This window comes from Humulus lupulus, chromosome 9 (genome assembly GCF_963169125.1).
Source record: "Humulus lupulus chromosome 9, drHumLupu1.1, whole genome shotgun sequence".
Taxonomy (NCBI): domain Eukaryota; kingdom Viridiplantae; phylum Streptophyta; class Magnoliopsida; order Rosales; family Cannabaceae; genus Humulus; species Humulus lupulus.
In genome coordinates, this window is record NC_084801.1 from 181,262,878 (window position 1) to 181,289,874 (window position 26,997).

Sequence of the window (26,997 nt, forward strand, 5' to 3'; positions counted from 1 at the left end):
TAAATATTTTGACTTGTTCATTATCAGTACGATCTAGTCCATACTTACATCTTGGAGATTTAGTAGTATAATTGAGTGTGAGTATTATTCATAGATATAAAATCTATAACTTCTGCACAAGAAGTGAAAAGATTATTTTCTTAATTGCTTTCTTCAAAAGATTAAATGATTGAGATCTCATTGTTGTGATTACATTCACGGAAATATCATTTATAAGAAACTTAGTGGGAGATAAGGATAAAATACTAATGAGGGGTAAAACGGTAATTTGCACCCAGCTCGTTAGTAAGACATTGATAGATGATTGAATGACATTTTAACTATGGATAACGTATTTGTGGTTTGGAAAATACAATCTGTGAACTCAAGAGTTCAATTCTGAGTCTATAATGGAGTCACGATGAATTAATAAGTTGTGAAATAATTTATTACGATAAATAAATTCACGGAAACTCATTGTAGCTTGGGTTCATGGATCCATGGTCCTCGTGTCGTCTTGAGTTCATGGATCCATGGTCCTCGTGTCGTCTCTAGTAAAATTAAATATAAGAGTTTCAAATAATTGATTTAATTATCAATTAGTAATATCGAGTTGACTGGGTCAACATAAATAAATAATGGTGAACTATTTATTGATATTAGGTGATAATTACAAATAAGAGAAAGTTTGAGGATTTAATTGAAAATTCTCAAAAGAGAGTTTTATAGACAATTGGGCAATTTTATTGATATTAATAAGTTAGTATTAATATTAGTAAAATAAATTAAATTCAAGTTCAAAATATAAATAGTTATTTTGAACAAATATTTAATTAATTATTATTCAAAATAAATAAATAAATAGGGATTGATTTTGGGTAATTTTGGAAACAAAATTGAAAAATCAAAATGGAAAAACAACCCCTAAGTGACCGGCCATGTAATGCATTGGTGAGCGAGTAGTTGTTCCAATTATGCACTTATTTATTTAATTAAATAATTAAATCAAAATTGTTAACTACCCTATTTTGATTGCCCTAGCATTTGCCTATAAATAGAACCTTAAGTGAGTGATTGTCTAAGAGTTTTTTGAGGTAAGGAAACTCTGTCACACTATGTCGTCCTACTTTTTCTCTTTCTCTGTGTATTTCTGACTTATCACACCCTTTGTTAGATCTAAATTAGAGAAAAGTTTGAAAGATTGTTGTGTTGTGTTCTAGCGGTTTGAATTCCTGACAATACCTAGCATTCAACTAGGACAAAATGTTAGAAAATTCAAATGAATGAGTCATTGTTCCGTTGTGTATTTATAAGTTTCTACATCTTTGTATTTGTTTTAATTTACGAATCTGATGTTTAAATGTATATCATGTGATTCTATCTTTCTACTATGTTTTTGGAATAATTAATAGGGAGCATGCATCTAGATTTAAATTCCAAGATTCTACAGATTTTCCTCATATTTGGTTACATTTTATTCCTTGTCTATGGTGGTCGTCGCTTGATATGGTGGGTGACCTATGGTTCTCTAGTCGAGGGAGAGGATTTGGTTGAGTTTTGATTTACACAGGGTGGTAGTTCTCGGCATTGAAGTGATTGGGGATTGAGTCCGAATCTTGTTTGGCGAATGATGGAAGGGGAGAAGCTGGATGGTGGTGGATCTGATGGGTCGTGGGCTTTTGCTAGTTGGGGTGCATGGGGTCTGACGGAGTAGGGCTTGCTTGGTGGGCATAGCCTATCTCCTCGGTGGTGCGACTGGTTTTGGGGTGGTCTAATAGGCGGGTTCCTTTTCCTTGGCGGGTTCCCTTCTGTTATGGGATCAGGGTGGTGTAGTCTCATCCACGTTGGTGTCGATTCTTCAGTGTAGGGTGCTACTCTTGTGTTTTCTTTTAGTTTTTGTCGTTTGATGATTTGTTTAGTTTTATTTTAGTTTGTTTAATAATATCCCTATGTGTGAGGTTGTAGTCCATTTTTATGGTGGTATTGTAGTCCACCCTTGTGGTGGAGTTTCATTTACTTTGTCATGTTTGGTCATTGTCACTGTTTTTTGTGAGGGGATTCTAGTGGTCCAACACTGTGACAAAATTAAAAGTCAGAGATGTTTTAGGCTTTGTGATGAGTTGCATCTTATTTGCATATTGATATTACTAGTTGTATGTCTTTTGGGTTGTTTGAGATTTGCCTCTTAATTAATGGAATCCTTCCTATTGTTTCAAAAAAAAAATAGGTGTAGATCACTAGATGGTCCAAACAGTGTGTTCTTTCCTTCTACTCCCAAACAAACTTTGTCAGTAACCAATTGCATACTGATGCATATCTTGTGTTAAATTAGGCTTCTGGGGCACAAAAGAAACACCTTACACTATTATTCTACTACATAAAGATATATTTATATATATATATATACACACACACATCATTATGTTTCCTCATTCAACTTTATATTAAACAATGATGAAACTAGATTACTCTTAACTTTATAGACAGTTAAAGACAAACTAGAATCATTAATATTCCTTAACCATTCACGCTCCTACAAATTAAGATTAAATACTCATTTATAAAAATATCAAATTGCTAGTGAAGCTCCAATGATTTTGTACTAAATTTAATCCACAAGAATAGCTTTAGTTTAGACACCATGATTTTCAGGTACGAAGTCATGTTTCTAATCACATCATTACTTTCATCTCACTCCTCCTATTTCTTCCCACTTGCAACAAAACAATACTTAATAAGTATATGTATATGTATATCCACTTTTATTCATGTCAAAAAAGATGTTGAGTAACTTTAGTTTCCTTTTTCATGGACAAACCAACAGTTAATATTGTTATCTCTTAGTCCTTTTTTAAAGATTGATTCAAATGAAGTTTAATTAGTTCTTATATAAAGAAAGCCTGCACAAGAAGGAAAGCATATATACCCTTTGTCATGAAAGTAAAAGTGAAAAAGATCACATCAATATAAAGAAAAAGAATAAAATAAATAATAATGATAATAAAAATCTAATACAACCGTTAGCTACTCTCTGTAGTAATCACATTGCTTAAAAAGCTTGTAGTTGTGTTTGTGATCACTAAGTATGCGGCATTAATTTTCCAATCAAATCTCAAGATACAATGTCAACTTACTCAATTCTCTTCGGTCTTCTTCTGTTGATCTCTCTGAGCATTTCAGGTCAGTTTTCTTGGTACAACTCTTCTATGAGTTTGTTTTATTTGGCCTAACTATGCACTAATTGTGTTTACTTGTGGTTACAGATGGGGCACAATTGATTATAGTGAACAACTGCAATGAGAATATATGGCCTGGTGTGCTAGGCAGTGCTGGGCAGAGCACCCCAAAAGATGGAGGCTTCCACTTAGGAAGTGGTGAGGAAGTAGTACTTGATGTCCCAGAGAAGTGGTCTGGCAGGATATGGGGTAGGCAGGGTTGCAACTTTGACGACAATGGGAAAGGATCATGCATCACTGGTGACTGTGCAAACCAACTGCATTGCCGAGGCAGCGGTGGGGAGCCGCCTGCCACGGTGGTGGAAATGACACTTGGTTCTTCAACTTCACCACTTCATTTCTACGATGTTAGCCTTGTGGATGGCTTTAACTTGCCTGTTTCGATGAAACCGGTGGGGGGTGGGGTCGGATGTGGCGTGGCGTCTTGTGAAGTTGATTTGAATGTTTGTTGCCCTTCTGCATTGGAAGTGAGGAGTGGTGGAAGGGTTGTGGGGTGTAAGAGTGCTTGCTTGGCTATGCAATCAGCTAAATATTGTTGTACTGGCAACTATGCCAACCCAAACACTTGCAAACCAACACTCTTTGCTCATCTGTTTAAGGCTATTTGTCCTAAGGCTTATAGTTATGCATTTGATGACTCTACTAGCCTTAATAAATGTAGAGCTACTCGTTATGTCATCACCTTCTGCCCTCCACAGTAATCAAGAAAGTGACCATGTGGAACTTAGGAAGTCAAATCTCTTTGAAGGTCTTCATATAAATATATATATATAAGAACTTTTTTTAATAATTAAATTTTGGGTTTTGTTGTATTGATTAAATAGTAGAATATAATCGGTTATATGGTCTATTAGAAGATTATGAAGCATTGTGCCAAAGATGGACAAAGTAGTCTTCTGGGATATGCAATGTCAATGTAATCAACTTGTTGTAGTGTAATAGAATTTGAGTTTATGTTTTTTAAAAACACTTGGAAATTAGTTGTAAGGAAAATGCCAAGGGTTTTTTTTTTCCTTGTATTAAGTTACAAACTGCATAATGCCATATAAATAGAATAAACCAGAGTTCATAATATGAAAAAGGAGAAGTCAATTCTTTAGTCATAAGCAGTTCAATAAGCACCAATCCATGACCAGTTTAGTGAAAAGAATCTAGTAGACTTCTGAGATTATCCTAGTTAAGCTTAAGCACTTTGTAAAAAAAAAAAAACATAAGGTAAAACTAGTTTTAACCCTTTCTCCAAGGAAAAATATCTTACATAAAAAGAGCAACATAGACAAAACTTTCCCTCCTGGGGTCTCCGAAGCAAAGTTACAAACATCATAGAAAAAGGTGACTTATAAACAAAGTTTTGTTTTAGTGTCTTGTGCTGGTGTCTCATCTAGATACACATGATATTCTAGCCGTTCTATCCCAAGGAATCTCAAATTAGGATATCAAAATATTCCTTTTTGCTACAAAACAAGTCTAAGTAGAGATATCATAGATAAAAGCCATCATGTGTAAACTCAGTCGAGTCAGAGTTTTGATTAAATCTAAATTGAGGAAAAGATTTGAAAAATATGGGTTCAATTACCGGGGATGATAAACCAATTTATCCACCATCTCTGCAAGTACCAAATGTACAGAAATGGTCATGAAGGACCCTCTTGAGGTTCCTAAAAGATACATAAGAAATGCAGACTAAACCAGACGTATCTCATTAATTTATTATTGCTCACAAATGGGGACGAGGATATGAGCGATGTGCCAAAATACTAATGGACAATGTAATTAAAATTTATTTGTTGTAGACTTTAAACACTTGGGAATTAGCTGTGTTTTGCTTATTTGTTGAGGATATAATGCCAAGGGCCCTTCTAGTCCTCTTGTTTAAGTTCATACAACCTGCATAGTGTTATAAACAAAGTAAAGAAACTATTCAATGACTTGTTCAGTAGAAAAGACAACAATAGGAAATAAGATTCTGTACCCTTTGTGAATTGGATGGTCTAAAAGCTCAGCTTTCTGTCTAAATAAACCAATCACTTAGCAACAAAATCAAAAGGTGAAACTAGTTTTAATTTCTCAATCGTATATAAATATCTTTTGGAACATATAAATATACTTTGTTTTCAAGTAGGAGTGTTTTTATAGAAAATCCTGCTATAAACACTTCTAGTCTTGTCCAATACACAATATGTTAAATAAAAGTTCTCCTGGAGTCTGGTAGACAACATGGACAAAGATGACTAATAAACAAAGTTCAATATAGTGTCTTGTACTGGTGTCCCATCTAGATACTAGCCGTTCTATTCAAAAGAATCTCTTTAGCTATGTGATCAAACTATACTTTTTTGCTACAAAACAAGGCCAAGTAGAGAAATAATTACTAAAAGCCATCGTGTACAAATTCATGTCTGAGTTTTGATTACATCTAAATTGAGGAAAAGAAAGTAATTATGGGCTCAACCACTGAGGATAGTATACCAACGTATCCACCATCTCTGCCAGTACCAAATGTACAAGAAATGGTTTGGAAGGACCCTCTTAAGGTTCCTGAAAGATACATAAGAAATGAAGAGGAAATGCACACTAAACCAGAATTATCTCATCTTTCATCTCAAGTTCCTGTAATTGATTTATCATTGCTCTCAAATGGAAACAAGGAGGAGTTATTGAAACTTGATTTGGCTTGTAAAGAATGGGGATTTTTCCAGGTAATACATGTCACATTACAAAAGATATATTTATATATAGTTGGGTAGCTTTGGAGTTTGTGTGCCGACCTAGTTGGATGCTTCTTTTTCAACTTGATATATAGTAAAAAAAAGTTATAAAGATATATACCTCAAACTGAAAGATTCAAATTATATAAAATATGTTCAGGTGGTGAATCATGGAGTGGAAAGCAAAGTATTGCAGGGTCTGAAAGATGCTTCAGCAGAGTTTTTTGAACTGCCATTAGAAGAGAAGAACAAGATTTCAATGCCTCCAAATGACATACAAGGCTATGGACATGCATACGTAGTATCTGAAGATCAGATACTAGATTGGTCTGATGCATTGATTATGCTTGTCTACCCTTCCTGGTTTAGGAATGTTAACATTTGGCCAACAAAACCAGAGACATTAAAGTATGTCTTTAGTTTCAAGTCTCACTATTTCATGCAAAAACACTCTTTTTTCTCATTAGTAATAATGTTGTTGGTTTGATAATTTTGATTAAAAAGTTGCTTCAATATAGGGACTCTATGGAGGCTTATTCAACAGAACTCAAAAGAGTAGCAAAGGAGCTACTAGGCTCTCTATCTTTGATCATGGGGATGGAGAAAGGTTATCTTCTAGAGCTGCATAAAGAACTGGTGCAAGCCATGCGTGTGAATTACTACCCTCCATGTCCAACACCAGAAAACGTGCTGGGAATAAGTCCTCACTCTGACACAAGTACCATAACAATACTCATGCAAGATGGTGATGTGACCGGGTTACAGATTCGCCATCAAGGAGGATGGGTTCCAGTCAGGGCTATACCAAAGGCGTTGGTTGTTAATGTTGGTGATGTTACTGAGGTACCTTAGAATTACATTATTATTGTGGCTATGTTATATAGTTCTGTTCAAATTTTCATGATTGAGTTAGCTTTTGTTTGAAGCTGAAACATTTTGTTGCTGCAAATGGCAGATACTGAGTAATGGCAAGTACAAGAGCATAGAGCATAGAGCTGTGACAAACGAGTCCAAGTCAAGATTATCTTATGCAACATTTTTCATTCCCCTGGATGAGGTAGAAATTGGACCACTAAGTCATTTGATAGACACACAAGGGTCCCTTCCCTTGTACAAGAAGATCAAATATGGTGACTATGTGAGGAATTCCATGAAGATGAAACATGATGGGAAAGCCCATACTCAGATTGCAAAGGCAAAATAACTAAATGAAATTTCTATTTTTCACATTTTGAAAATGAAGAAAATTTATATTTATGCTTTTAATGACTCCACATTTGTCATCACCTTCTTTTCCTCATTTATAGTAAGAAAGAAGTCATTGTGCACAATTTTGTGTATTAAAGATGTCTATGTAGTCAGAAGTTTAATGGAGGTTACTTTTGCCTTTTATTAAGACTTTATTGGAAGAATACAACTTCTTATTTTCTTAATGCTTGGAAATTAGTTTCAACTTTTCATTGTTGAGTTTTACACCACCATAATTTTGTTTTGTAGTAGGAATTCTAATCCTATAATTAGATATATATATATATATATATATATCAGTGTTTCTCATATTGAGATTTCTAATCCATGCTTTACTACAAATATACAGGTCACCATATTGGTCACAATTGGAATAAATTATAAAATATATATGTTGTACATAATGGTGTTGTTGGGTAACATTTAAAATAATAGTTTTTTGTTTAATTAATTAAAAATTTGACAACTAAACATAAAATAGTGTTTTGTAACTTTATTTTATTTTTATTTTTTTTTAATTTTAAATAAAATTTATTAAATTTTGAAAATAGAAAATTTATATTTTCAAATTTTTTTTATACCGTTTTTTATTTTTAGTTTCTTTTTTTCTTCTCTTTCTTTAAATCAAAGATCTCATTTTATATTATTAAACAAAAAATTAAAATTAAAATTATCAAAAGTATTTATTATTTTTTGTTTTTAAAAACAAAAAACTAAAATAGTTATCAAACATTTTTTTATTTATTAAAAATAAAAATAATATTTCCATTTTTATATTTAAAAAATTCAAAAACAAAAATTTTACCATATACAACCAAGATTTATACTCAAATATTTGGGAATCCATTTGTTGTGCTTTCTTAGGATTCTCTGCTAATTTCGAATATTTACCTGGATACATTAATTTGGCATTTAAAACATAGTACATTAGAGCACATCCAGTACTTAGTTGCTTAAGTTGTCAAATCACAATTTTTCCATTTTGCTTAACCACTCAAAAAAAAATGAAGGCAACATTGCCACTGCTAAGCAACGTTGCCAATTTTCTCTTAAAACAACCCCTCCACCTCATTTACCAACCCCACTCTCACAAACATTTCCCCAAAGCAACTCCCATTGGAGTTGCTCTTATTATTTCTTGTGTTGTGAGTCCACTCATGCTCACATTCTACCTTATTGGTATCCATAATATTCTTCACTACTTGAATTTAACATATCAAAAACTTATTACTCTTTTCTAAGAATGCTTTTCTTCTATTACTCTTTCTAAGTTTATAAACTTTTCTATATTTATTATTTCTATTATATTTTTGAAGGCTTTCTTTCCCTATTTAATCCATATTGTTGAGATGTATATATAAATATATATATATATTATTACAGAAACTAATTAACATGATCCTGCTTTAATTGTTTTTGTATACTAATAGTAGTACACTTATCTACTAATTTTTTAATTATAAAATTTCCTATCATACTTAGACTATGGAAAGGTCAATCTCTTAATGAACTATATGTTTTAATGAACTAGTTCTACTACTAGATGCCATCTATTTTTCTTCTTTGAATAATTGGATTTTATTACTTGTATTTTTCGATCTTACTTCTCGTGTAGGACTAATTTGTATTTTACTTAGATCCTTGGTTAATTTTCCCCTTTCATTCATACGGTACGGGTACTTAACAAAGCATCAAATGACCCCTAATCCTATGTCTTATTGCCCAAAATTACCTATTATTAAAGTGTCCCTTCTAGAAACACAAGGTCCAGCTCTTCTATTTCTATCCTAAGAATCTCAAATTAAGTAACCAAATTATTCTTTTTTGCTAAGAGCAGCTACAATGGAGTAGCTCATTGACTATTTTCTAACAAGTACCGTATTCTGATAAGTATCGTAGTTTGTTTTTTTTAAAACATTGAAGAGTTTTAATATTTAAGCACCGTTGTCTCTGTTAGGCAACAATATTTTTTTTTTTTTTCGATTGTACATATATATATATAATATAATTTTTGGAGTGACTTAGTATTAGAGTATTTTTATGGAAAAAGTTACAAAAAATTATGTGGATGAGAAAGAAAATAAAAAATTATATTTTTGAATAATTTGAAGATGTTAAGCAATTAATGGGATAGCGACCATTGGAAAAAGTTACAAAAAATAATGTGAATGAGAAAGAAAATAAAAAATTATATTTTTGAATAATTTGAAGATGTTAAACAACTAATGAGATAGCCACCATTGGAGTTGTTCTAACAAACAAAGCTAACTAGAGATCATAACTAAGAGCCTTCCATGTATGAAATCCTTGTGTTGTGTTCGGATGAATATCTAAACTGAGGACCAAAAAGAAAATATGGGTTCAACTTAAAATCACTGAGTTGATAAACAAATAAATCATAATCTATAATCTCTCACCTAAACTCGTGTTGATGATTTTTACTCTCTAGAGTGAACAATGAAGAATTAAAGAAACTTGATTAGGCGTAATGGGATTTTCCTTTTCTTTCTTTCCCGGTACTACAATGTTACTCAGAAAATTGATTAGATTTTGAATTTCATGAAGAAAAAAAATTCTAAAAAATAGGAATGGCCAAAAGCCAAAAAGGTCCATAAGTAAGAAGAGAAAATAAGATTTCATTGCCACCAAACGACAACACAAATCTATGCACATGCATACGTAGTATCCCAAGATCAGATACTAACATGTAAGCCTCAATAATTTACTAAAACTATAAATTACAAACCAGAAATACAAGAAAACCAGAAAAACAGCTTTAAGAAAACTAATTCAGCAATTCCTATTGTTCTCTCCCCGAGGTATTATCGCCATTCTGTGTAACCCCAGAACTCCCTTGAACATCAGCAGCAGATGGTGCCGGACCTAAAAGCAACGGAGCCGCTTTTGTTTCAGTTTCGGTGGTTCTATCAGCTGAAGGATTGGCTGCCCAAGCTCGAAGAGGAGGTTCAAAATGCTTGCTTGCAACATCAGGCGCAGGTGCGGGTGCATCTTCCCCAGGAAGAACAAGAAGACCCTTCTCATGAAGAGAAGATGGTTCGTTAAAGTATGTCTTCCAAAGGGAATCCACAAGATGCCTCTCTTCTCTGGCTGCCCCAAGATCTTCGGGAGACATAAGACTGATACCGTTAATTCTCTCTTGAAGAATTTGTTTCAGTTTGTCATCATTGACATCAGCCACTCTACCACTTGTCTCGCCACTTTTGTCCCGTGCCAGCTCGAGAAGGCCTCGAAGAGCAGCCTCTCGTACCTCTGCATCTTCGCTAGAGGCAAGGTGCAACATAATACGAGGAAATCCTAGCTCAGATACTACGCTGCAGTCTGAACTATTCTCATTTAGTAGATAATGGACCAAGTTCAACGCTTTCCTGAATGTTTTTCAAGAACCCGTGTTATAATCTACTTAAGCATATATGAAATTAAACACTAGATTAAAAAAAATACATATAGTTCTCAATCATACCTCTGAAATCTCACGCTTTCAGAACTTAAAGCATCTCTCAAGGCTGCATACCCATTGGCAAGACGAAATGCAGTAATACCAGGTTTGTTATGCCGGATTAATGCTGAATTACAAAAGCAAACCGTATCAAAAATTCATTCTGAAAAAAACAAGAAATGGACCCAAAACTAGAAGCATAGGCACTCATTTCGTTATTAGCAAAAACATAACAAAAAAGGACTAGAAACTCGCACATACAAGATATAGCACCGAGCGCTTTGGTTCGAACTGTCACATCAGGATCGGATGTAAAATTAGAAAGAAGAGGCTCTAAGCCATTGGCTTCCATAACCAGCTGTTGACTCCGTTCATTATTCTGTACAATGGTTGTTACGACCTCAGCAGCCTTTGCTCTTATGTTAGCATGTGAGTTCTTAAGGTAACCAAGAAGAGGGACCAAACCGCCAATGGAATGAAGGTCTGTCACAAGATAATAGATTGTGAATCAGTTGTATGGTACTGACTACTAATTGAAATCACCTCATCAAAGGGCAAATGCAAGCAAACAAATGGGGTAAAGTAAAACAACACTCAAGAGGAATGGACTTCGTTTGGTAGGAGATAGGTGGGATTATATAGCATTGAATTGGATTATAAAAAAATAAGAGGAAAAACAAGACGAGAAGATAGATAAGAAGTTGTAAATTTTTGTTTCATTAATAATATACATATGAAGTGGGAGATTTGGTACATTAATTTAGTAGCTGAATTAACCAGTCCAATTTGCTTTGTAGTTTCATAACCAAAACACAAGAAAAATACTATTCAATCCGATCATATATTTATCAACTCCAAACGTGACATGAGGGAGCATATTCATTCACCAATTGAAATGACCTCATCAAAGGGTAAATGAAAAAAAAAAGGTTAAAAGATAACTCAATAGGCATACCGAGCATATACATTTAAATTAATAACTACAATAACTTAGTCAAAAAGTAAATGATAAGCAAACAAATGGGGTAAAGAAGAACTCAAGGGGCATTCACAACTAAGTAGAACAGTCAAAACAGAAAAGAGAAAAGAACAAGATATGAAACTTTACCATTGGCCATGTCAATAGATTCAACATGTTCTTGTAACTCATCCAGCATATCTGCCAAAACCCAATTGAGAAATAAGTTTGCAAAATCGAAAGAAAAAAAAAACATTAAACATACATACATATAAATATACATATATACATAAAATAAGATTGAAAACCTTCAATATCAGCAGCAGTGACACCCTGAGCTTCCAAAACCTGTTCAGGGGTTTGCATAACCAAAGTAATTTCTTTCATACGCTTTACAACATCAACACTCTGCGCTTGCATAGCTTCCATAAACCATCTTCGATCCTCCTCACTACATACAATACCACAAAAATCATATAAACCATTCTTCCAAAAACAAATCAAAACTCAAAATCAAAAGTAAATAAGAGAAGAAATACCTCAAATTACGAGTGGGTTTAGTCCCGTCAGAATGAGCAATGCTCCACTTGAGCAAACCATCCCAGTTGGGTCCGTCTTTAGCCATTACTACGCGTAGAAAAGTTTCCTTTTAACCCTAGATTTTGCTTCTCTTCAGCTAAATAACGAAAGAATCAGTTATTAATAAAAAGATTCAAACTTTGGATCATCAAAGTGTATATATAGATATTGATGAAGATAATTCGAGAATTGTGTAGTGGTTTCTGGAATGCGATGGGGAAGAGAGAACAAACCACTACAACTCTATTTCTCTCAGTTAGGGCTTGGTCAATTTGGGGGCCCAATAATATCTGGACCTCTTTTCTTTGCCGAACTCGGCCCAATGAAATATTTGTGCCAACTTTTCTACAGTTTACTAGTAAATTACACAGTTTTATTTTATAGTGTTATATTTGTGTCAATTATTATAAAAAGTGTTATAGTTTATTAAGAAACCATGTAAAAAGTGGTATAGTTTCTCTAGTTTACTAATAAATGACACAATTTTATTTTATGATATATTAGTAAATGATTATTAAATATAAAAAGCGGTACTGTTTATTAAGAAACCATGTAAAAGGTGGTATAATTTCTCAAGTTTACTATAAATTACACAATTTTATTTTATGATTTATTAGTAAATAATTGGTCGATGATTATAGAAAATGATAATCAATTAATAGTAAGCCTTAAAAATGTGTTTAGAAAGCCACCATGTAATTGGAATTGAGTATAATTTAGAATAATTACTCGAATCAGTGTATTTATCTGACCATGTAATTACACAATAACTATGTAATTTGAGGTAATTGAAGAGTCCTAATTACATTATCAAATTCTCATAATTCTATGAGAACTGGGTGTAATTACTTAAATTTTATTAATTTTAAATAATATTCATTGCATAATATTCTTTTATGGCGTAACTACTAACTATTTTGTCAAACATGATATTAAAAATTCATAAGTAATTAACATTTGACATCCAAACACGTCTTGTATTTTAAATAATAATATAATTACTATCTTATTAATTACACAATTACTTCCAAACACGCCCGAATAAATTATGAAGATATCATATATTCCAATATGAAACTTCTTTATTATTTTCTTGTGCTGTGCACCAAATGTGCTGAATATTGTTTGAGTTGGTTAACTTCAGTCTTACCACTTATTTTGCATAATTAATAAATCTTATTGTAAATTTTTAAGATAAAATAATTGTATGAATGTTTTATAATTACCGAAAATCATTAAAAAAAATTAAGTTGCCTAAATCAAATTAAAAAAAGTGACTTATGTGAAAATTATAGAAAGAGTAGTATAAATTATAAATTTATTATATATAACAGGTTTTAATTATTTACTTGTTATAAAATATGATAAAAATTAGGGGTGTTCATTAGATCACATTAAAAAATTTTAAGCTTATTTGATTCAATCCAATTATTTATTGAATATTTGGATTTTTACAGCCGATCTAATTTAATTAATTTGTCTCAATCGATCTGATCCGATCTAATTATTCATTTGATTGGATCGGTTTTATCTATTGGATGTGTCCACTTGCTTATATATTTGATCGGATTTGATCCATTCAATATTTTTTTAGCATTTATTTAGCTTAATTTATTCAAATAATTCATAATATTATAAATAAAAAAACTAATTTGTTCAAAATGATACAACATCATATAAATACAAAATAAATTATAAGCATGGTCTTAAATAAATATATATATATATTTTTAAAATATATATATATATATATACAACTGGATCGATTCGATTTTATTGGATTTTTGCATATGTCATCCAATAACCGATCCGATCAAATTTGGATCTTCAAAATCCGATCCAATCATAATTGGATATCAAATTTTTTGCGATCGATTTTAATTGGATTTGATAATTTTTTCACTCCTAATAAAAATAATTAATATTAGTGGAAAAGATGACATGTGATTTTTTAATATTCACATATATGTATTGATTTATGTGTCTCATACTACTTTTACTCATTAATTTTATTACTTTTTATTTACACTTAATGATCTTTTTTTTATATCTTCTTTGTGATACTCAATTAATCATCTTTATGTATTTATTAAGTGATAGTAAAATAAGACTATTTAATTTGAAAAGGCAAATATTGTTTGATAATTTAGCTTACATTCTAAAAAAAAATTACTACATTAAATCATAAATAATAAGAAATTGCCACTTTTTCTATGAATTATTAGCAAATCACAACATTTAAATATTCTATTTGACCCATCCTCAAATGTGTGAATATTTTATAGGTAATGGATTAAACTTTCTATATTTGTGGGCCTTTTTAATTTGCTCTCTATATAAAATTCATTCAAATTAAATAATACTATGATTATAAAATGTTAGTCAATTGAGACTACTCACTTTCAATTTCTAAGATATCTTTCACCGACCCAATATATAAATACCATATCAACAAGCTTTATCAATTATATTTATTTATTATGAAATAAAATATTTATGGCAAAAGTAATTAATGTATTACATATATAGCACTTGAGTATCTAATTTAATTATTTAGTGTTAAAAATATATTTTGTCTATATTTTGGTGCAATTTAATATAACAATTTATTTTATCATTAAGTTCGTCTCTATAATATCAAATTTACTGATAATTTAGAAATTTTATCGTAAATATCTCTTAAATTAGTTATTTTTATCATAAATTTCCCTCTACTTAGTATTTTTAACTATATGTTGCATATGCACTTAACTTAATGCTAGGAAGGGAAAAAAAAAGTAGTTAAGCATATTATTAGTGTCGTTATCTGATCACAAAATTCTGGTCGCAATTGGCAACAAAATTCCATTTTCATAACAAAAAACGACAACGTTCCGAGTTTTCGAATATCGCACGTGCCACGTGAATAAAGGCATAAAAGTCAACATGTCTTTTCATATACAAGCACGATGATATACTAAACGAATTGATCCCATTTTTTTCTTGATGAAATTATTCATAGAATTTCATAACTTGGTGCAATTAAAAAGTTGAGATTTAAGAATGAGTATTGAGTTCCTTATTCCAAAAAAAAAATCAAAGAAAGTGGATCTCTTAATTGATTAAAAAAATTATTTAACTTTAGCAGATTGATTTTGATGATTGCATTTTTTATTTTTTTAAATATATATATATAAATCTAAACTAAAAATTTATTTCAAAGTAACAATTAGGGATAATAGCGGCATAAGTAATATTTGGGAAAAATATCTGGTATGAACTCAATTTTTTTTTAGTCGGTAAAGTACCCAAAGTCAATAAAACTGTAATTCCGTCAGCTTCTTCGTTAGGTCTCCATTACGTAATAACTAGATCAACATGTGTCATTTCGTGATTGGTCCAAATATTGGGTACTTATGCCGCTATTATCCCTAACAATAGTAAGGAAAAAAGAATTTGTGCAACTCTTGCCATGAGCGCATCCCATTTAAAATCTCATAAGAAAACAATAATTCAAATAAACAGTAGCTAATAACTTTTTAGTAAGATAACTCTAATAATTTTTAATAATAATAACAATAATCAAAATGACTTGAAATTAGTACGATAATCTTTAACTTACCAACTTAAATAAATTATAAAAAAAATTGGAACAAAGCCTAGAAAAAGTAATTTGAATTAAATAATAAAATAACATAACTATCTAAGAAATAGTATTATTTATCATAACTAACTTAATATAAAACTGAATTGTTGAGTAAATTAAATTAATTAATTAGGAATTAATAAATCGGAAAAATTATGGATAATTAAAATTTATTTTATCTCTTCTATATAACAGTTTATATTGTTAACTTTAACTAAATATTCTAAATATTTGACAAAATATACATTCAAAACTAATAGAAATAGATATTTATTAATTATATTAATATAAATTCAAATATTATAAAATATTATAATTATAATAATATATAATACAAAATTAGATATTTAATAATTATATTAATATAAATTTAAATATTATAAAATATTATTATTCTTATTATAATATTTAATACAATACGAGATATTTAATACTTATATTAATATAGTATAAAATATCATTATAATGTTAATATATAATACATAATGTTAATTTTTATTAAAAAAATTATCATTTATATTTAAAAATGTTAACATTATATATATATTTAAAAAAAATTATAAACGATGTTTTGATTTAATTTTTCTTTTAATATGTTTATGTCATTCTTTTATATATAATATTGTTTATTTATTTAAAATTTATATAACAATGATACAAATTTAATAAAAATAATTAATAAATTTTATAAATAAAACTAAACAAACATACATTAGACTAAGTAAGAATTATAAAGCTGAGATGCCAAGTAAATTGAAACATTGGACCCTCTCCTAAGAAACTATTGCCAAAACTAACTAAGAGTCATTCTCAAATAACTATTAAATAATTATTAATTAAAATATAATTTTAATAAAAAATAAAAGAACTAAAAAATTGGAGAATTTAACTGGAAATCTCTAACCGGGAAAAAAAACATTATTAGGTCAAAATAATAAATAACTAAAAATATTTTAAGAAATAGTTTCCAAGCACTATAAATCAATCAAATAAAATTAAAAAATAACTTGCCAGTTATTTAAATTGCCGAAAAACATGAATAATAACATAAATTTATAGTGGTTTGGCATAAAAAAAGATGACAGACGTCCACTTTAGTCAGTAGTAACAATGGAGAGTAGAAGCTCTCTCAAAGACGAATAGTTACCGACTTTTTGACCGACCATTTTTATATTTTAATTTGCAGTATTTATATAGCTGCGGAGATGGGAAGAGCTGACAGTGACAAGTTGTTTTCTGATTAGGCTAATTTTAGGGACACTTGCATGGAGGCATGCTTTTTTCTCTCAAAAAATGGTAATATGATGTGTCATATTCATGAAGAATTTGAAAGCACGTTATGGTGCTTAAAAAGGCTCAGGTGCCAAAGGCCACCAACGAGCAATGGTAGCTATTGATGACCGGCGACCGACGAGGGCCACCAGCGATCCACTAGGGCTGTTGGCAATGGGGAATTGGTGAGGAGCCCTTCATCCTTGTGACTAGCGATGGCTAGGACGGGTGAGGGTCATTGATCTCTCACAATGGGAGAAGTAGACTTTTGTTGATGAAATCTATTTCTACCTAAGTGTTGAGGGAACGACGAGGGTCGCTCTCCTTGGTGAGTCACTGTGATTGTGGCATCTTGCCATTTCACCACTTGTTTTGACACATCATTAGCTATGCGGGCAATACCGAAATTGGGTATAACAAAAACAATAAGTATATAAGAAGCTAAAAATGTAAACATAGTAGAATTTTACCATTCCACATCAGTTCACTTTATCGCCCTAAAGCTACATTGCTAGACAATGAGCTAAGGTAGTTGGCTCCCTAACTACATACCTCACAATAAGATTAGGGGGATTTTGAAAGCAAACATACAATATTGTTAATTACAACACCAAAGGAGATAAATCATAAGTTCCTTCCGAGATGGTGGTCATTCTTGTTATTGAAGGTTTGTTTAGTACGAGGAGTTAGATTTTTTTAATTAAAAAAAATCTTAGAAAATGATATCGTGATTTTTTAAAATTTCACAAAACATTGTGAAAGTTTGCAGCAACAATTAAAAAATAGTTTAAAAAATTACATATAAATTAGTAAGTAGTTTTTTTGGGGCAGAAATTAGTAAGTAGTCTAAAAGGTTGCACTTAAGTCACTAATATAGTTTTTTTTATGACAAAAGTTAGTAAGTAGTGAGCTTAAATCATAATTTTTTCATTGTAAAAACCACATTTTACATTTTAATTAATTATTAAATCCTTAAAAATATATATTTCTAATATTAAAAAATTATTTGAAATATGTTTTAAAAATAAAAAAACAATTTAAAATTTCTAATATGAAAAAATTATACAACTTAAATTGAAATATAACTTAGTTTAATTAAAATTAAATAAAATTTTCCATGTTAAAACTTCAAAATTATTTTTTATTTTTGAAATAGAATAAATAGTTTTAGGTTTTTATTAATTAATTAAAATTAAGATAAAATTGGTGTAAAATGTAGTTTTTACAACAAAAAAAATACTTAGTGATTTAAGTGTAATATGTGAGATTACTTATTGATTTTTGCTAAAAAAAACTACTTAGTGACTTAAGTACAACATTTTAGATTGTTTACTATAAAAAAAATTACTTAGTTACTTAAGTGCAACATTTTAGACTACTTATTTATTTTTACTGCAAATTATCTTTAAATACAATAATATTAGATAAGAGTGTTACGTTACACATGATAATGTTATAATAGAATAGGATCTAAAACCCACTAGTTTAGATTGGTCTAAGATTATGAATAAGACAAAAATTAAAATTTAGAATAAACTAAGTGCCAGTTTGGTATAACTTTTAGAAAAACTAGAAGCTGCTTTTTGGAAAAGTTGTGCAATAAAAGTGTTTGGTAAACCATTAAAAATCAATTTATTGAATAATTTATGCAGAAGCTATAGCTAAAAGTTAAAGCTGGTACGACCAAGCTTTTAGCTTTTTCTAAAAAATGTTTTTTGAAAAAACTCTATAATAAGTGTGTTTTTTTTTATCTAAATACATTTACTTATTTATTATATATTGATTGAAATTAAAATATTTAAAATAAATTAATATAATAAAAACATAGACAATATTTAAATTTTAAATATTTTTATTAGATATTTTAAAATATTTTTTTATTGTAGTAATTTTTTATTAACAAATAACATTAATTTAGATATTTTAAAAAAAATGTTTGATATAGATTTTATACACTATAATATTATTTTTGCATCTCATATTATTTTTAATTTACAATGTATAATATGTAATTAAAAACATAAAAAAATAAGAGTTTTACATAGCTTAAATTTTATATATTTGTGATTATGACGAGATTATTATACCATGATTATTATAATTAGAATTTAACTATACTTACTAATTATAATATATATATATACAATTATATGTGATATCATATGATATAACATTTTTATTGATAATTACTTTATTAGTGTCTTATCAAAAACATATTTTAATTGTAAATTATTTAAATAAATACAATATTTATATTAAAATCTATTTAGTATGTATGAATTTATTTTAATAAATATCACTTATATTTTGATATTTTAATATTTAACATCATTTTAATCATATAGTTTACCAAATGTTCTGCTACAACTCATCTAACTCACTACACTTTACAATTTATAATTTACAAAACACTTTCTGCAGAGCCGCAACTGCTTTTCTTCACAACACAATTACATTTTTTTTCCCCACAACACAACTGTACCAAACTGAAACTAACCAATAGTTTAAGATTTCACATACTAATATTTTACATACCACTAAATTAATATAGAACATTGTGTTTTATAATTTTGTATAATTAATTTTAAATTTGATTTTTAATAGAAAAATTAACCAAATTTAACTTCGAAGTTATAAATATTGCGGGCTACTTACCAAGAAAATAATGTTAGAAACCAACTTAAGAAGCATTAAAAAAATTTGGTGTCCAAAATAAGAATGTTTTTTTTTATAATTTATGTTGTATTGATTCTAGATGATGTAATTTATACTCAAAATTATAATTTTGGGGATTACGTTCTAGATTTTCTAATAAAACAATGGTGTGTTTCTGGAAGGAATAGCGTGAAATATCTACAATTATTTATATTTTTTTTGGGAAATTAATTTTATTCTTCTATGAACAAAAATTATTATTATTATTGTGAGGAGTAATTAAAGCGTAATTTCCACGCTGAAAAAGTAAAGACGCGCATTCAAAGGCTAGTCCTTAAATCCTTCCCCTTTTCCTCTCTCTTCTCAATTTTCACCTCAAATTCCTCTTTCTCTCTCTGGCGCTGGTCTCGCTTTCTTGTTCCTCTTCCGGCGAATTAGGTATTTTTCATGCTTTTTGATCTTCAATTCTCCTTATATAGTCCCCAAAATTGGAGTTTGGATAACGAAGTTACGTGCTTTGCCTTTTCTTCCTCTACAAGTGGACACGGAAAGTTTGTTCAACTTTGACCGTCTAGGGTTTGTAGATGTGAGCAAAATCGAATTGGGTTTCGGAGCTTTTGATTTCTTGGCCCGTTTAGGCTGAGAAGACGATATCGGATAATTGTAGGGGAAAAAGAAAGGTTTTTTTTATTTCTTGGGTTTGAATTTTTGGTATATGGATTCGGCTCAAACGTCGTACTGGTGCTATAGATGCAGTCGATTCATTAGCGTAGGGGTTCGGGTTCCGGTTGAAGATACCGTACTTTGCCCCCATTGTGGTGGCGGATTCGTTGAAGAAATGCAGAACTCGACCCCGACTAGATCTCCTATCCATAATCGGTTTCCGGCGGCTGCTATGTACCTCGACCGTGCCCCCAATCCTGAGATTCGTAGCCATGGCCAAAGACTGCGCCGTAGTCAAAGAAGTAGTCGTGACCGCTCGCCTTTTAACCCTGTCATTGTTCTTCGTGGCACCGCCGAGGGGGGTGGGGGTGGCGGCGTTGGGGGCGGCGATGAAAGCAACGGAGCTGAGCGAAGCAACTTTGAGCTATATTACGATGATGGTGTTGGAACGAGTCTTCGGCCCCTACCTCCTAGCATTTCTGCATTTTTGATGGGTTCAGGATTTGACCGCCTTTTGGATCAATTGTCACAGTTAGAGATCAATGGGGTTGGGAGAATGGATCATCCTCCAGCGTCCAAAGCTGCTATTGAGTCCATGCCCATTATCAAGATTGTGGCGAACCATGTTTCCACAGAATTACACTGTGCTGTTTGTAAGGAGGAATTTGAGCTCGATTCAGAAGCTCGAGAGATGCCTTGCAAGCACATCTACCATACGGACTGTATCCTTCCGTGGCTTTCTCTTCGTAATTCCTGCCCTGTGTGTCGCCATCAACTGCCCACTGATGTCCGTGGGTGTGGCAGAAACTCCCCAGAGTCTGCTGATGGGGATGAAGAAACTATGGGTTTGACAATATGGAGGCTTCCCGGGGGTGGTTTTGCTGTTGGGAGGTTCACAGGTGGTAGGCGAGGCGCTGAGCGCGAGCTTCCTATTGTTTACACTGAGATGGATGGCGGTTTCAATACTTCTGGCGCTCCAATGAGGATTGCATTTCAATCTAGTGGAAGTAGATCAAGGGAGAGGGGACGAGTGGGACGAGCATTTCACAATTTTTTCTCATTTTTTGGGAGGCTCAGATGGTCATCCTCTCGGTCTGGCGCTGAACCGAATTCGACTCGAAGGAGTCTTTCTAGTACCATATTCAGTAGAGCAAGGCGCAGCCGGCATTGGACTTTGGATGGTAGCCAATGACGAATGTTTTAGTTCCTCTTTTCCTTCTTTGAGATCAAGTTGAGAAAGGGGAGGAGAGTGCATTTTTGCTTCTCAATTTGTAGGTTCACTTTCTAATTACTAAGATTGTAGTGTATTTCTTAAGCAAGATTTTTTTTTTGTTGTATATTGTAATTGTTTTGTTTATTTGCTGTACATAGCATACATGACTACGAAATGAAGAGTCTTCCCAATGTAATTCTGTCGAAGAAGAGGACAATCTGCATTGGCAGCAAATTAGAAAGATATACCCCCTTAGAGGGATGTAAACCATTATCTTAGTAATTGTATCCCTGTTTTTCTATTAAAGAGTTCCATTACCTGCTTTTTCTCAGGATTTCGACCTGTGCAAATTATAATTGTCCTATGTTTTATGAATATTTAATGTCCAGCTGAGAAGTATGAGCAAATGTCAATATATACTTTTCTTATTAATAGGGTGCTTTCACAACTTGCCATGCATAAATATTGTAGGGCTACTGTCTAAATGTACATTTGTTGTTGTATTTTTTGGATTTCAAGAAGCTAGTTCCTCAATCTTTGTGTGTTTGTGGATGATTTTCTCTTTTGATTATTCAAAATAGATTACATCTTTTGTGTTAATTTATCAACAAGGCTTACATTTCGAGAATTTGATCAAGTCTTCATCTAATATGATAGTACACATTTGATCATTAAATCTTGGGGCTTCTGTAGTGATTTACAAATATTTTGAGCTTGAAAATGTGAAAACCATATAGCTTACATTGAGAAAACATGCAGATTTGTAATTTTGGGACCCCATAAACTGGTATTTTTTTTGTTCTCACTTCTCAACCATAATGTTGAGTATTAGTTACTTTTTTTGACATACTAGTTTTCAATAAACAAGTTTGACTCGTGATGAGTGGAACTCGGTCATTGAAGATAGACATGACAGAAAATGGTGCATTCACTTGCTAAAAGAGACCATATATTATGGATATTGATGCAACAGATGCAAAAATCTAAAGGGGAAAGAACCATATACGCATATTTGCAAGTTTGTATTTCGAACCAGTGATTTGTTTATCCCCACATGTTTTGAAGATCATTATTTTTCATTAATTATTGAAGCTTTTTCTTTGCAGAGAAATTGATCACTTTTTTCATTTCATTGATTTTGCAGTATGTGTGGTATAAGCTTAATACTCTTCATATGTGGTATGTGATAGTTTGTCATTATCCAGGTCGGTATGCTCTGTTAATTTTGCCTTTTAGACCTCTACTGCTGTTAGACTATTCCATTTATTTGTTGTGTAGTGTTGGCTCTATATGAACCAGTTAAGTTAGCGGGTCCCATTCTTATCTTCAAACTCACAAGAATCTTGAATTTCTGACGTGGTCCTTATCCATTGAGGGAGTTATACAACTCATAAACCAGACCATACCCTTTTGTTTCCCCACTCTCATTATTATTGGATCGATCCCATACATCTCTAGAAGATGGCTTCAATGTCTTCTCTGCAGACAATCTTTCAAGCAAAACCAAAAAGTTCTTCTCCTCTTTATGGTGTCTGCACTCCATCAACAGCATCACCAGCAGGCTCCACAGCTCTTTCATGGAACAAAAGTGAGAAGAACAAGAAGAAGGTGAGGCCTCTAACCGTGGTGGCTGCAGTCGGAGATGTGTCAGCAGATGGCACTGCTTACTTGATCGCTGGAGCAGCAGCTGTGGCTCTACTTGGAACTGCCTTCCCTATCCTTTTCTCCCGAAAAGACTTGTATGTAAAGTTACCCTTTGCTCTTTTTATTTCATTACTCTATTATATAACTGCTTTCTTTGTTCAAATTCCTAATGTTAAGGCTCAGCATAGCAAGCAACCAAGCTTAATGAGGATCGATATTGTGTGCTTTGTGTGTGCAGATGTCCTGAGTGTGATGGGGCAGGGTTCGTTCGAAAGTCAGGGGTGACCTTAAGAGCAAATGCAGCAAGAAAAGATGAGACTCAGATCGTTTGTGCTCGTTGCAATGGCCTTGGCAAGCTCAATCAAATTGATAAAGTTTAACTACCCTTTCTTTGTGCTCTCTCTCTTTCTACTGTAATGTTCAATATATATTTATAAGAACACGAGTTTATAATCTCTAAATCTATTTCACTATCTAAAATTTACAAATTCCTATCACACATTTCTCTTGATATATTAATCTAAGTTTTTCTTCTTCACCCTTTTGACAATTTTCGTTTTTAAACTTCTGCTTTTTATTTGTAGAGTTGATGCACATAATAAATTAGAAATAATGAGATCAAGTTTATAACCTTAAACTTCTAACTTTAGCTAACCTCATTGACTTTTAAACTTTTACTTAAGTCTGTGTGTGTAATCATTGAATAGATCTAGTAGTTATATAACTCATTATTATAAATATTTGGCATAAAATAATCTCTAGTTAAACTTAGATATGGTAGCAATTTACATGAAATAATATCATTGATTAATAGAAAGAGACCAAACTATGGAATCCAACACCATAACTTGTGCTAATACTGAAATTGTTGACTCAGAAAACTTATTTTTTTCCCTGTCCTATTATGATGCCGACACAAATTTTATATCATCGTTTTTTTTTTGCTACTGTTGAAAGTTGAAACCGTTGTCCTATTCTTTGTGGTCATAGCACGTGAAAAATGCTTGTAACATTTCACTGAGACTACAAGAATTGTGATTTACAATTATTAATAAGTGCTTTTCTTTAGAGCATTTTCATAATCTTCTAAATTAAATTGTATAAGAAAGTCAAGTATGGATTTGAGATCTCCATCTCACTAGTGATGTTGAAAATTTCCCTCAAAATGCTAGGATTGCTACATCATTAGTCTTTGCCTTTAAAAGGATTGTTGCAGCATTTTTTAGCTTTAGGCTGCATTGTGAGTTTTTTCAGAGAAGCGATAAGACTAAGCGTTGTGGCCGCGACAAGTTTCTTTGGTATAGTAGCCCAATGCTGGCCTTTTCCCGAGCTGTGACAAGCTCCATGCTTGTTGTGATGCTAGTTTCATTAGCCCTAATTAGGGTTGTGGTGCACCTCTATGGGGCCATGATACTCAGCCCTCAATAATTCCATTTTGAGGCTTAGTCTTAGAGTTGTGCAAGCTCATTTTGAGCCACAACCCAATATTGTTATTTTAGTTTTTTAATTGATTGGTGCATTTTGCCCAATCACTTGGGATGGCTCTTGGGTATATATGGGGTCTTTCTAGGGACTACTACAAAAATGACATAATTTGTCACCTTCTTATGACATGCAAAAAAAATAATCATAAATTTATTATGATCAACATAGCGTGAAATAATATGTGACTCATAACATATAACGTTTCACACTATAAGACGTATTATGTTGTTCTCCAAAGTGTTAGACCCCAATCTAGTTTACCTACTCTAGGAGGAAGGCCACTTAATTTGTCCAGTTGTCTTTAAATTGTATAGTGTAATTCTTTTATTTGTCCAACCTTATTTTAATTGTCTAGTTGTCTTTTAATTGTACGAGTGTAATACTTTTAAGTGTCTAGGTGTAACGCCCTGGATAGCCAAGACTGTTACACTATGTGTTTATAAAGGTGCAAGACTTGTTAATCAAGTCATTTAGTTTGAAACGTGTTACTGAAACTATATTTGAAATAGGTTAAAAGATTTTGGTCATAAAAGTTACATTTCATTTAATTAAACATTTTGTACATGGAATCCCAAAAGAGAAAGAGTTTAAAAGAAAATTTACAAAAATTTCAGGTTATAAACATGTATTGGCAACTCTAAGAGCAAAACAGACATTTAGGCTTCTCCCGTCCTGTATCACTCCTCAACTGTGGCGGCCGATCAGCTGACTATGTACATTCAGCCCCCAAAGCTCTCCAACTCAGGATCGATCCACCTTGCTCTTGCCTTTACCTGTACCACGAAGCACCCATGAGCCGGGACCTAGCAAGAAACCATAATGAAGTGTATAGACAATAAACAACAATCAGATATACCACAAGTCATATAGCTCACATAAGCAGTGGCATCAATCTTCAATCCAATAATCAGTTATTCAGATAACAACCTCATCACAATCATTAATTAAACATCATTAAACATATCACGCCAAAAATACAGGGTCGACGCCCTTAGGCCGCACCCTCTGATTATCCCACTGACTATGGCTCGCTTAGGCCGAGCTTAGTGATTATATATTTAACCTCAGCTACCAGTGGCCGAGCCGCGCCCTGTGCGCAAATGTTGATTCTGACACGCTTAGGCCGTTTATCACATGTCCCATGGCATAATACCATCTTATGACATCACATATGTATATAGGGAGCTCTTAGTCCCAACACAAACACATATCCGGGTGCAGTTTCTTACTTTTAGATTCCGATAGCTTGATTAGTGAAACCGACCCTCAAGCACGATCTGGTCTGAGCCCTGGCGTACACCTAGTCACAGCCATAAATTAGAACTGTCACTAAACTTCAATTCCATAACCTAACCTCGGGACCCATCTCGAGCCCTCGGAAAGCCCTAATTTCACCAAACGGGGTGGTGGAATCAAACCCCGAACCCCTGGGCAAAAACCCTAAGAAACAACCCAAAAATCCACTTCTGAAGGCAGGGTAGTGCTACAGCGCTACAAACAGAGCCAAAAGCGCCTAGGAAAACCAGGCCTAGCGCTAGTTACAACGCCAAAAATTCCCCTGATTTTTTTCGAATTTCCCCAAACCAAAACTCCTCCAAAGCTCAACCACACTCCAAATTAAACCTACCATCCCTTACATCTCATCCCACATAACCCAAAAACACAAAACCTAGCCACATGCATCACCAAACAAAGGAAAACAAAAATTGAACTCAAGACTCAATAACTCAACCAGAAACTTAGAAACTCAGAACTACAAAGCCAGAAATTGTTACCTTCAATGGGGAAATTCGACCCTAGGTTATCCTCCAAGCCTCTCCAGCCTTTAACTCCTCAATTCCCAAAGCTTAACTCCCTTGACTTCCATCAAAACCGAGTTTCAGAAATCAATTCTGACATAGTCCAGAAAACTCATTAAAACCTTGAAACCTTACCTCAATTAAGCTTAATTCCAGTAGAACATCTTAGCTTCACCAAGGACCCAAGTGCTAAGCCTTAGCCTAAGCCTCCTCTGAACTACAGCTTCAAAATTCCTCAAGAAATGATGAAGAACAACCTAAATCGAGAAAGAGAGAAAGTGCCCCTGTTTTTCTTCTTTCTTTCCTTCCTTCTTTCCCTTTTTCTTTCAGCTTCTACTTGTTTCTAAACATTCCACTAAGTCTGAAAAGGCTGAACATCACTTATCCTTTATTAAACTAAACGACCATTTTGCCCTCCCACTTAAATCATAAGCCTTTAATCCCTTCAAGGGCATTTTGGTCATTTGTTCCCGATG

At 32.1% G+C, this 26,997-nt stretch overlaps 5 protein-coding genes across 5 annotated transcripts; 4 read left to right on the forward strand and 1 right to left on the reverse strand.

The window, feature by feature from the left end:
• Positions 1–2,998: 2,998 nt before the first annotated feature.
• LOC133802589 (thaumatin-like protein) lies at positions 2,999–4,184 on the forward strand. The gene is made up of 2 exons (XM_062240929.1): positions 2,999–3,159; positions 3,243–4,184. Exons 1-2 carry the CDS (start codon positions 3,102–3,104, stop codon positions 3,914–3,916), a joined length of 732 nt encoding a protein of 243 aa, XP_062096913.1. The 5' UTR covers positions 2,999–3,101; the 3' UTR covers positions 3,917–4,184.
• Positions 4,185–5,656: 1,472 nt separating this feature from the next.
• LOC133800395 (oxoglutarate-dependent flavonoid 7-O-demethylase 1-like) lies at positions 5,657–7,127 on the forward strand. The gene is made up of 4 exons (XM_062238352.1): positions 5,657–5,914; positions 6,084–6,331; positions 6,442–6,766; positions 6,879–7,127. Exons 1-4 carry the CDS (start codon positions 5,657–5,659, stop codon positions 7,125–7,127), a joined length of 1,080 nt encoding a protein of 359 aa, XP_062094336.1.
• Positions 7,128–9,787: 2,660 nt separating this feature from the next.
• Positions 9,788–12,365, reverse strand: LOC133801407 (uncharacterized). Its single transcript, XM_062239609.1, has 6 exons — positions 12,126–12,365; positions 11,895–12,037; positions 11,737–11,787; positions 10,890–11,111; positions 10,653–10,755; positions 9,788–10,557 (listed from the first exon to the last, which is right to left on the reverse strand). The coding sequence occupies exons 1-6, from the start codon at positions 12,209–12,211 to the stop codon at positions 9,972–9,974; spliced, it is 1,191 nt and encodes a 396-aa protein (XP_062095593.1). The 5' UTR covers positions 12,212–12,365; the 3' UTR covers positions 9,788–9,971.
• Positions 12,366–20,036: 7,671 nt separating this feature from the next.
• On the forward strand, positions 20,037–21,927 carry LOC133801408 (probable E3 ubiquitin-protein ligase RHC2A). The gene has a single exon (XM_062239610.1). It carries the CDS (start codon positions 20,433–20,435, stop codon positions 21,570–21,572), a length of 1,140 nt encoding a protein of 379 aa, XP_062095594.1. The 5' UTR covers positions 20,037–20,432; the 3' UTR covers positions 21,573–21,927.
• A 1,077-nt stretch (positions 21,928–23,004) lies between these two features.
• LOC133801409 (uncharacterized) lies at positions 23,005–23,775 on the forward strand. The gene is made up of 2 exons (XM_062239611.1): positions 23,005–23,332; positions 23,476–23,775. Exons 1-2 carry the CDS (start codon positions 23,055–23,057, stop codon positions 23,615–23,617), a joined length of 420 nt encoding a protein of 139 aa, XP_062095595.1. The 5' UTR covers positions 23,005–23,054; the 3' UTR covers positions 23,618–23,775.
• The last annotated feature ends 3,222 nt before the right edge of the window (positions 23,776–26,997 follow it).

Bases quoted from the DNA above. Each gene is read 5' to 3' on its own strand.
- LOC133802589 (XM_062240929.1), top strand. From the start codon at position 3,102: ATGTCAACTTACTCAATTCTCTTCGGTCTTCTTCTGTTGATCTCTCTG. The intron at 3,160-3,242 runs GTCAGTTTTCTT...TTGTGGTTACAG, and splicing joins GATCTCTCTGAGCATTTCAG to ATGGGGCACAATTGATTATA.
- LOC133800395 (XM_062238352.1), top strand. From the start codon at position 5,657: ATGGGCTCAACCACTGAGGATAGTATACCAACGTATCCACCATCTCTG. The intron at 6,332-6,441 runs GTATGTCTTTAG...GCTTCAATATAG, and splicing joins ACAAAACCAGAGACATTAAA to GGACTCTATGGAGGCTTATT. The intron at 6,767-6,878 runs GTACCTTAGAAT...TGCAAATGGCAG, and splicing joins ATGTTGGTGATGTTACTGAG to ATACTGAGTAATGGCAAGTA.
- LOC133801407 (XM_062239609.1), bottom strand. From the start codon at position 12,211: ATGGCTAAAGACGGACCCAACTGGGATGGTTTGCTCAAGTGGAGCATT. The intron at 11,788-11,894 runs GTTTTCAATCTT...GGGTTTTGGCAG, and splicing joins CACTGCTGCTGATATTGAAG to ATATGCTGGATGAGTTACAA. The intron at 10,756-10,889 runs GTATGTGCGAGT...TTTGTAATTCAG, and splicing joins AGCGCTCGGTGCTATATCTT to CATTAATCCGGCATAACAAA.
- LOC133801408 (XM_062239610.1), top strand. From the start codon at position 20,433: ATGGATTCGGCTCAAACGTCGTACTGGTGCTATAGATGCAGTCGATTC.
- LOC133801409 (XM_062239611.1), top strand. From the start codon at position 23,055: ATGGCTTCAATGTCTTCTCTGCAGACAATCTTTCAAGCAAAACCAAAA. The intron at 23,333-23,475 runs GTATGTAAAGTT...TTGTGTGTGCAG, and splicing joins CTTTTCTCCCGAAAAGACTT to ATGTCCTGAGTGTGATGGGG.